The sequence below is a fragment of the Falco punctatus genome (assembly GCF_963210335.1).
Source record: "Falco punctatus genome assembly, chromosome: 11".
NCBI lineage: Eukaryota > Metazoa > Chordata > Aves > Falconiformes > Falconidae > Falco > Falco punctatus.
In genome coordinates this window covers 11,597,138-11,607,426 of record NC_137591.1, presented here as the reverse complement: position 1 = coordinate 11,607,426, position 10,289 = coordinate 11,597,138, and the positions used below count along the sequence as shown (strand labels likewise).

Below are 10,289 nucleotides of genomic sequence, written 5' to 3'. Positions count from 1 at the left end.
AGTCACATTCACACTCCAAGCCAGCTCCCACCCTGCTGAAGACCCAAACCTCCACGTCCAAAGAGGTGCTGGTTACCACTGCTGGGAGCCAGGCTTCACACCTGTATGTTTATTATATATACACATCCTGGGGGGAAAAAGGAGCTCTTCCCACTGCACGGTTTTGTCAAATGATTGTCCATGCTGCTTGGTCAGTCAGGCTGCAACATCACTCTTCCCACGGACTCATATCTGTGTCGATGGCCACGCAGTTATAGGCAGCATAGCGCAACTTCTCTTCGCATACCTTGGCTCTAGAGATGGCAGGAGGGGTGTGGGGGGAAAGACAGACAAGGAGGAGTTGCCATTGCTGCATTTGCCAGCTCAGAGGTAAGATGCTTTCTGAGATGGAGGCTATGCTTCACTAGCCACCCACAGAGAGAATCACAGCAGCCACACGGTAGAGGCAGGGGGACATTAAGTGTGGCAAAGCGATGGGGCCCTACAGGTCAGCACCAAGGTTAAGAAGAGAGCCCAGACACACAGTCCCCCAGATGCAGGGAAGCACCAAAACTTACGTGGCATAGTTGGGCAAGAAGAGGGTGCTGGAGCAGGTGGATGACTCTGGCAAAGCATCTGTCGTCTCAGAGCTTGGGGAGAAGGCGACAAACTGGTCAGAACCAGCAGTCCAGCAAGGGAGGGGAGACCAAGACCACACACCCCTTTGGTGTGGGGTCTGTCAGCCTTGCGGTCTACAGAAGAACAGACTCACCCCATCTTGTCTGGATAGATGTAGATTCGTGCTGGAAGGCGGCTTCTGCCAGTGACAAATCTGAGGAAGCGGCTGCGATCCTCTGTAAAGAAAAAACAAAGACATCAGCAGACCTAGAGGATGTGAGATTGAGTACAGCCACTTCCAGGTATCCCCAGCACTAGCAAGCAGTTCCTTCAGCCCAGCTGCTTGCTCTCCTTGGCTCCCATCTGTTCCCCAGGCAGCAACGAGGGCAGTTTCACCCTCCCAGTTCCCACCCAGCATCCTGGGACTTGGCATGACACAAGGTGCACAGGGACAAAGCAAATCACTCACCATTGGTGAAGTTGTTGAGTGCTTCCCAGAAGTACTGAACACGGGTGTCCAGTGGCTCAAAGTCCTCAAACCGAGCTAGCAGAAAGGATACAGAAAAGGATTTTATTAATAGTCCAAGCTCCACCCAGGGGTTCTCTCCCAGCTCAGGAAGAAACCTCTGGGTACCTGCAAGGTGAAAGCACATAGACTCAAGGTACAAGGGACGCGTGCAGTCAGGCCCCTCCCAGATCCACATCTCTGCTCCACAGAGACTCAGATACCGGTGGCCTAGGGATGTCCCAGCCTCTGCTCTGAGGCCCATCATGGAGACAAGGGACACCCCTGCCCCCATCAGCACCCAGCTAAAGGCAGGAAGTATACAGGCCCATATTCTCACTGTAATCAAGGCTAACATCAGCTGCCACACCTCTCCTTGTGCCAGCACAGAAAGAGAGAGTCTTGTTTTCAGGGAAAGAGTTTTCAGCAGAGCCCTTCACTTACTGAGCTTCTTCAGGGCATCAACTGTGACTTCAGGGTCCCCACAGACCTTTTTTTCCAGCTCCTGCCAGGTGAGGAGGTCAAGAACAGCTTGGGGCACCACCTTCAGCAGCCCAGCCTGCATGGCCATGATCTGAAAAGGGGACAGGGCGGGTAAGCAGCATGTCTTGCCCAATTCCCTGGCTCATGCTTGAGCCTAGGGACTCAACTGAATGCAAGCCATGTGACTGCTCAGCAAATACTCCAAGGAACCTGAAGAAGGGAACAGGATTGCACCAAGATCTCAGTTTGCTGAGGAAGCCCGTGTCAGAGCTGGGAATAAAGCCCCATTTCTCCCACGCTGCTACAAGCCACTTTGCTTCTCAGTAACTCCACAGGTGCCAGGACCTCACCAAAAAGGATTGCCTACTATTGCACCAATGAACATGGGGACACTAACCATGATGCATTTTACCAGAAACAGACTTGGGGCGGGGGGTGGGGGTGGTGGGGTGGGCAGGGGGTATGTATCTGGGGACTCAATGACTACTGATGCTACGGGACAGCGTTACCTGCTCCTTGCTCTCCTCCAGCCGAGCCTTCTGTACCAGGCGGATGAACTCCTTGCGGTCCTCATAGCACACCACGGTGCTACTGCCATTGGGGATCAGCTCCACCATCCGCTGGTCACTCAGTACCGTTGTGTAGGTCAGCTCATTCCCAAATTTGAACTCAAAAGTGTCTTTGTCCATAACTTCCATCACCTCCAGGAGCTTCACCTGCCCAGATCCCATATAAGTGCTTGTTAGAGAGGGGCCCAGTGGGCAGTGGCGTGCCCAAATCCTCATCTCCTCCCTTCCCAGACAAGGGCTGGAGTGACTGTGACAGGAGCACAGCATGGGATATGCTGCCTTAGAGCTGTTTAGCAGACCCTGGGGCATTGTGTGCTTGAAGTGGTAGTTAGCGTAGCTACATCTCTACATTAGTTACAAGATACATTAAACGCTAAGAGTGCCCTTTTTGTGTGTGTTTCTTTGACACATCGCAGGAGGAAGCAAGTACAACATGAGGACACAAATCACCACCTTGCTGAATGCCACAAGGAATAGGATAGGCATGGCCTCCCAGTCCCTCTCACCAGCACAGAGTCCACAGCAGGAAAGTCTTTGCTCCAGCTGACCTCCTCCCCTGTTAATTGTTTCCAGACGAAGCCAGGAAGAGCCAGGACCTGAAAGAGGATAGGAATTTTGCTGAAACTGTGTGAAAGAAGACATCCCCAAAGATGGAGATAGGGCTCAACAGTGCAGACGCAAAGGAGTTTCCCTGCTCCTCCTGTCCACATTCTGAGCTCACCATAGTTGAGCAGAGACCAGACACCCTCTCCCAAGCTCCCAGCAGCACCTCCCAAAACTCAGGCTGTGCGCTCTCCTAACCCCTTGTGCCCCAAATCCTGTCAAACACCTTTTGTCCCAGTGTATGAACACAGAGCCCTCCCATGCTCCTGTTGGACTGGCTGCAGAAGGGGGCTAATAACTCCCTTCGTGGCAAACCTCCATGCAGGGACAGGATTGAAAGCTTACCAGAAACTCCTTGCCCCTCAGAGCTGCTCCCATGATCTGCCCAATCCACTCGTACTTTGCGAAGTCTCTACAGGAGGGGTTGGGGACGTACATGTCCCTGGCTTCTCCAGTGCCATTACCCTACAGAGGCAAGAGGCAAAACTCCAAGTCATGATCTCAGTGCAGCGTGAAGCACCACAAACTCAGTTCCTGCAGTGCCTCTGGGCACTTCTCACAGCCAAAGTGGGCTAAACCCTCCAACCTCCTTGGCAATATTCCTAGTGAGAGACTAATATCCAGGTGCTTGTCAGCATATCCTAAAATGAGATGACACAAAGCAATCTACCCAACCCTTCACGAGGAAAAGCTTCGCATGAGTGAAAGTAGGTATGTTTCTGGCACACAGGGGGACAGGGACAGCACTGCATTGCCAAGCACAGAAAGATCTGCCTCAGATACCCCAACCCACAGCACCTGGTTGGACGTGCGCACAAAGAAGGGCAGAGGCACGGGGGTGTCTGCTGAGCTGGGACACAGCTCTTCCGACATGTCTGCCAGGCTGTCCCGAAAACCGCCACCTGCAACCCCAAAAGAAGGACATTTTTAATGATGTGAACTCCCTATGTGCTGACCCTAGAGTTATGGAGCAAAGATGAAGAATTCCGGTCCAACCTGGCCCAGCACTGACCAGAAGGCTCCTGTCAGCCTTATGGCACCAGAATAAATAAGACATGAGAAATAACATCTCTGCCTGGCCTCTGCAGAGCAGCCAGAGAGAGCACTGGCACTATCAAAGCTGCTGTTAGTGATTAATGGAGGCCTGGTCCCCATCCCAGCAAGCAGCACTCCTTATCTGAGACATGGCCAGGGGTGGCAGGACAAGGCAACCTGCCTTCCCTCTCTCCTCCATGTGCAGTAATACCGGGAGTGAGTAAGAGCCCCTACAGCAACAGTCACCCCATCAACCCCCAGCTTGGCTCCAGAGGAGCCCTTGCCTCACACAGCCCCTACCTTGGTCGATGATGCCCTCCGCGATGAATTTGCACTCCCACCACTGGTCATAACGTAACGGCCACCTGTGGAGAACCAGGCATTGCCTGAGGTGCTGCTCAATGCCAAGGAGATGCTGGGGAGGCAGCAGCCACAGCAGGGACACCAGGGGACTGGGGTGGACCAGCCTGGGCTCAGGACAGGACAAGATCTCAATCTCCAGAAACAGCTTCATCCTCAGTAGGGAGGTGACACCTTGGGGAACAGGCCCTGATCCCGCGGCTGAGCTCGCTCCTGCCCTAGCAAACCGTCTCCAGAGCACAGGACATGGACACGCTTCCCAGACACCCTGCTGTGACAGAGGACATAGCTCCCAGCACTGCATGACCCGCCCCCCAGCCCCCAGCCGCTACTTACCTATAATCTAGAGGCTTTTCAAACTTGTCCGAGGGCTTCAGGCCTTCATACACCTGCAACAAGCAGAGAAGATCAAGGGTGGTATCCCCCGTCCAGGGATACTGGTGCCAGGTGAAGGCAGGAAATTGGAAGAGATCTGGTTTGCCCCAAACGTTTAAATACTGACTGAAGCTGATCTCTAAATGGTCTAGGAGCCCTTCATTTTTTGAAAGGGAACATAAATTACAGTGCTAATCACTGTATGGAACTTTCCGGCCTCAGAGGTACATTGAACTCATACTAAACCTCAGCAGCCTGGGATGTTTGGGCACACATAGAGCAACAGGCCTTTTGGAAGTAGGGGGCGAATGACAACAGGAAGATCAGCATTGCTGTAAAACCACGATACAGGACTGTGTGCAGCTGCATTACTGTGGTCATACAAGAATTCTTTGCTGCCCTTTTAGTGTAACAAGACTGTTATGCTCTGCATTAGCAGCATGCCACAGAGAGCATCCACGATAGAGACTCCAACTCAGAGATCCCAGATCCCTCCTAGATGTTATTCCTGGGTATGGGATCATCAGCACATGTAACTGTAGAGCCTGTGAGTCATATGAAGAGGCCTTGAGGAACTCCAGGTACTTCCAGATCCAAGTTGTCCCTTCCACCCACCTCTATGCGGCTCATTTTGGTTTTGGGATGTTCCACTCTCCCCAGAGCAGTAGGGACCCTGCCAGGAGGGACAGTACCTGGGTGAAGACAGCGTTCTTGCAGCTGGGGTCCAGGGCAGGATTGTCTCTGTGCTCCATAGCCAGGCGTCGGTTAATATAGAGCCGTGGCATGAAATTGGGCTTGCTGGTCTCCGAGTCCTTCAGACACTGGGTAATGAGAGCTGTGCGTCTCTTGGACAGCAACAAGAACTGCTTGATATGCTGCCAACAGGTATGTCCAAATGTCAGAAGTGCCCAGTGTCCAAAATACATCACCAACTTCCTACTAAAGCCATTGCACCGCCAGGTCTCTCCCCTTCCTCCACTGCCTTCCACACGCCCACACATCCTCCTTGACGGTATTTGCTCTACCTCTGTCTCTGAAAGATTTTGCTTTCTGGCTTAAGGCTAAGTCCATCCTCTCTCCATCAGTCATCATCTGATGCTCACACTCCAGTGTTGCTTGGATTCTCCTTCAACCTCACTCTCACCAGAACATCAGCCTTACTATCCCTCCTATTTGTAATCAAAGCAAGCCCCTCTAAACAAGAATCCTCAAACGCTTTGGGTCCTGTGTTGAGCTGGCACAGGAATTACAGTGTTTTCTGACACCAGGCCTGGAAACAAAGAGAATGGGGCTACCCCAGCAACGTCTAGCACACGTATTCTGGGAGAGGATATAAAGAAAACAGACAACTGGAGGGACAAACTCAGTCTTATGAGAAAGATGGAAATCAAAAGCTTATTAAAGTCAGAAAGAAATTACTGGTAAAAGCCTTGCTGTTTGAACACAGCCAGCTCAAAGCTGCTGGCAGCAAGTGCAGGAACAGAGTGTCCTGGGCCGAGATCTAGGAGGGGATGTGTGTCCAGCTCACGTGCCCAGTGTTGCTATGGTCCAAGTCCTTTTGAGGGCAAAGTGCTCTGGTTTGATTATACTTATTACCCCATAGCTACACGTTTCTACATCAGCGTTTTAGCAGGAAGCTAGCCCCTAAACAATATCACCTTTCACAGCTTTAATGAACTGAGCTCAGCCAGGTATTTCCCTTGAGCTGTTTTAAAGGCAACAAGCACTGACCTCCCCTAGCCCAAGCGCATCACCCTGCCAGACTGAGCCCCCACAAGACACAGAGGGAATCATTCACCTTGAGTTTGCTGAACGTGCCAACAGTGTGGTCCCAGGCTGGCACCAAGTGATGCAGGACACTGTCCAGGAGCTTGATGAACCTAAATCCCAAAGAAGGTGGTATTGTGACATAGGAGGGACAGACATCTGCACAAGCTTATCCAAGACCAGACACAAGCAGAAAAGTAACAACTGATCCAAACCCAACCCAACATAGTCTTTTACGTCACAGAGCCTTTGGTACTAAATTTCCACTCCCTGCGCACTGCAGGGACCCTGCATGCATCTGTCCCACACATTGCACAGAAACATTGCACTTGCGACACAAAAGATGCCCTGAACTTGAGCTGCAAAATTCCTCTGAAAGTGTAGGGAAGTTACCCCAGAGAGCCCCCTTTGTTGCCAAACGACTCTGCTATTTTTTCTAGGGTCCAGGATGCCTGTCCCAGGGGGAGTCACTCAGCTTTTCAGCTTCCAGCCTCACTCATGCTGGAGATGGCACCAGCCCCTGCAGGCAATACCACCGGGCTTGTCTGCCTCCCTCCATACAGTACCTTTGAATAAGCACGGCCCGTCGATATAGCAGATCAGGGTCTGTCCCTTCTAGGCGAGGGTAGCGCACTAAATTGGGCAGCTGGAACATGTCAGCACTGAGCCCCAAGTCCCTCTGTCGGGAGGATTTGATTTTGATGCCTCGGAGGCGAACATCAATCCCATCATCTGCCAAGGAAGACCACAGATGACATGCTAAGACCATGAGAAAGCAAGCCATCCAGCACGGGAGGTCTACATGTAAAAGCACTAGGAATGTGACCAGCTCCAACAGCTCTTGGGCTAGGCACTGAGAGCCTGAAATACCTCCGTGAAGAAGCAGCGGGATATTCACAAAAGAATGAAACCAAAAATAATTGAAGGCAGAGAAAGATAGGATGAAAGCTGAGGGCTTGCAAACCTCCAGGTCTCCCTGGAGTTTTCCATGGTTCTTCTGCATCTTGTCTTAAACACCCCATAGGGCTAAGAAGTACAACCCACAGGAAAAAACTCTTAATGTACTGTATCTTACAAGTACATTATGGATGAGGCCATAACACCTAGCCCTACCTCTGCACTCCACAATCCGGATCTCAATGACAGGCAGGTGTGTTGTCATGTCCTCAAGGACGCACACATCCCCAATGTAGCTCCTGCAAACACAGCAAAAACAAGGGCTGCAGAGCTGCTCCTTTACCCATCCCGTCAAAAATCCACTCAGCTGCTTATAAGGGAAGAGGGTTTGCATCTTCTGAAATGGGAGCCTGTGGCAGGAACCCAGACCCAGTTTGCCTACAACATGGCCTAGGCTGAATGCCTGAACCTGCTGGTGCTTCAGGTCCAGGCAACATGATCCTGACGGGTCCCACAACCTGATCAGGAAAGCCGTGATGATTGTGTCATCTGCTACTGTAGGCAGAATCTGTAGCTCAGAGATGGAAAATGCCTGTCCCAAGGCCCTGGGCTTCTTAAGACAGGCTGGTGCTGGCATGACCACTTAGGGTCAGGGTGTCCAGCACCCCCAGCCCCCGCAAGGGGACTATCCTCTCCACCTCCATCCATCCACCACTCACTCATCGATGCCAACGTCATTCAGTTTCTTCAGATTGTCCCCCTCGCCCCCGTACACAGCGACCCGCTTGGGCATGAAGTTCTCATCGGTGGTATCCACCGTCAGCAGGAGCTTCCTGCAAAGGGAAGCATGAAGTGAGGAGAAAGTAACTGCATTTGAACACCCATTGCTTCTTCCCCTCATTGCCTGGTCACACCTGTTATCAAGCACACACAACTGGTGCTGGGATCCCCGGGTACCTGTGATAATGCTAAGACCCTTTCAAGCCCAGAGCCAGAGCAAAGGCAGGGGGTCAGGCAGTGCAGCGCAAATTTGGGCCATGATGGACTCATGCAGAGAGCAGGGGCTTTGCCCCAGCTGCCAGCCAGCACACAGAGGAGAGGTGCCTCACTTGACAATGGTGCCTTTCTTCATGTTGAGCCGCACCCAGTGCTGGCCCTGGGACCCGTCACTCTCCCAGTACGTGTCGGCGTGGCTGTCGGTCAAGCATGACACATTGAAGTCCTCCTGGAAGAGGGCAGTGAATGAAAGGAAGATCAGATGGGGGTCAGATTAACTTCCCTTTAGTGGTTACTCTTGTCATGAATCTTAAGAGCCAGAGGGTGTCAAACTGGCCCATTCCCTTTGCTGGGCCGTGGGTAGACACAGGACATCGCAGCTGACCCTCCAAGGTGCTCTGGGGTCACACACGGAGCACAGAACATCAAACCCTCCCTAAAATCAGCTTAGCAGCTAATATTAGCATTTACTTCTCAAATCACAGCCCCTTCAGGGGCCACAATACGCTGCATGATGCTCCCCAGGCTTCTCTCCCACATCCTCAAACGCAGCCCAACCCATCAAGAAGAGCAGCACACCAAGTACCATCCATGTTCCCCAGCCCCACGGCACAGTGGGGCTGGTGTAGCCTTATCTCTTTAACCCACCGTGTAAGACGAGACATCGATGCTGTCCACGTACTGCTTGACACTGCCCAAGTTCTCATCCTCCTTCCCAATGTGATCATAGAGGAAATGCACCAGGTCTTCATCACACTCATAAGTCCATGTTGGGGGCACAAACCTACCATGGAAAAAGGATTAATAGGTCTGGAGAGCCAGGGGCAGCCAGGCTAACAGGTGAGGGAAGGCAGGTCCACATCCTGCTTGCCTTGGTCTCACCCTGTTTTCTGCTTCATACAGGCTTATCTAGGACAAGACTATGCAGAGCAGAGCTGCTCCCCACTGCCTGTATTCCCCTCTCTCCCCCTGGTCTGCAGGAGATGGCTGTCTTGAGCAGCCAGGGAGAGACAGTAGCTTGCACCCAACCACAGCAGCAGCTGGGAAACAGTTCATACCGAAGCTTCTCTACTGCGGCCTCATCCTGCTCCATGGGCTTGGGCTTCGCTCCGAGGCGCAGGGAGTACGTCAGATCCACCACCTGCTCCCATCTGAAACAACCCAGAGAAGGGGATAGCGAGCAAATCCCAGGGGAAAGGGGGAGCTGGTGGTCGAGGAGGAGCTGGAAGGGGAAGGCTGGGGTTTAAAGCCCACCGCGCTCCATCCCCCATCTCCTCCAGCCTCATCTGCCATCCTCTTCAACCATCCCCACCTCTTGCAGCCCACACCCAGCAAGGCAGGTGCCAAGCGGAGCGATGGAGCCAAACCCAGTGAACTCCCCCGCCGACATCCCTACGGCCTCGCTCCCACCGGAGAAGCGGCCGAGGGGGCCGGGGCACCCCGGTACCCCCAGGGGGCCTGGCCGGGGGCGTGGGGTGCGCACCGCGGGGCGCCCCGGAGCAGGAGAGCGGCGGCCCGCACCTGATGACGGGTTTGTAGTCCACCCCGAAGAGCTGCTGCTGCCGCTGGATGCGCTCCGTGGACTCCACCGGCACCAGGCGGTCCCCGCCGTCGGCGTGCTTGCACACCAGCACCCAGCCCTCCTCCAGCTCGCAGCCGCTCCGGTACTCCTCCAGCTGCTCCTGCGGGGACAGGCGGCCCCCGTCAGCGGACGGGCAGGCCCCGCCGCGGGCAGCGCAGGCCGCCGCGGCCTCCCAGCCCCCCGCCGCTACCTTGCTGAGCTTGACCCAGAGCCCGGCGCCGTTGCAGTACTCCTCGCCGGTGGCGCGGAGGCAGCCGCCCTTCCGCACCTCGATGGTGGCCCGCGCCGCCCGCTTGCCGCCCCGCGCCGGCCCCGGGCTGTCCCAGACGCTGAGCAGGCTGCGGGCGGCGGCGGCGGCGGCGGCGGTGGGGTCCTTGCAGATCTTGTACTGCACCTCCCGCGGCACGTAGCAGAGCGCGGCGGGCAGCGCCCGGGCGCGGCGGAAGCACTCGCTGCACTGCAGCAGGAACCGCAGCCGGCCCAGCACCTGGTGCGGCGCCTCCCCGCCCGCACGCATCGC

The 10,289-nt window shown here is 54.2% G+C and overlaps 1 protein-coding gene across 1 annotated transcript; it reads right to left on the bottom strand.

Annotated features, from left to right (window-relative positions):
- Positions 1–82: 82 nt before the first annotated feature.
- On the bottom strand, positions 83–10,286 carry HECTD3 (HECT domain E3 ubiquitin protein ligase 3; the record flags this gene model as incomplete). The annotated part of the gene is made up of 21 exons (XM_080406124.1): positions 83–293; positions 558–629; positions 752–833; positions 1,067–1,141; positions 1,547–1,676; positions 2,095–2,301; positions 2,661–2,750; positions 3,103–3,222; positions 3,556–3,659; positions 4,093–4,157; positions 4,489–4,541; positions 5,220–5,402; positions 6,326–6,407; positions 6,861–7,026; positions 7,408–7,490; positions 7,911–8,024; positions 8,301–8,416; positions 8,836–8,971; positions 9,246–9,338; positions 9,709–9,869; positions 9,960–10,286. 21 exons carry the CDS (start codon positions 10,284–10,286, stop codon positions 209–211), a joined length of 2,544 nt encoding a protein of 847 aa, XP_080262250.1. The 3' UTR covers positions 83–208.
- Between the last annotated feature and the right edge of the window lie 3 nt (positions 10,287–10,289).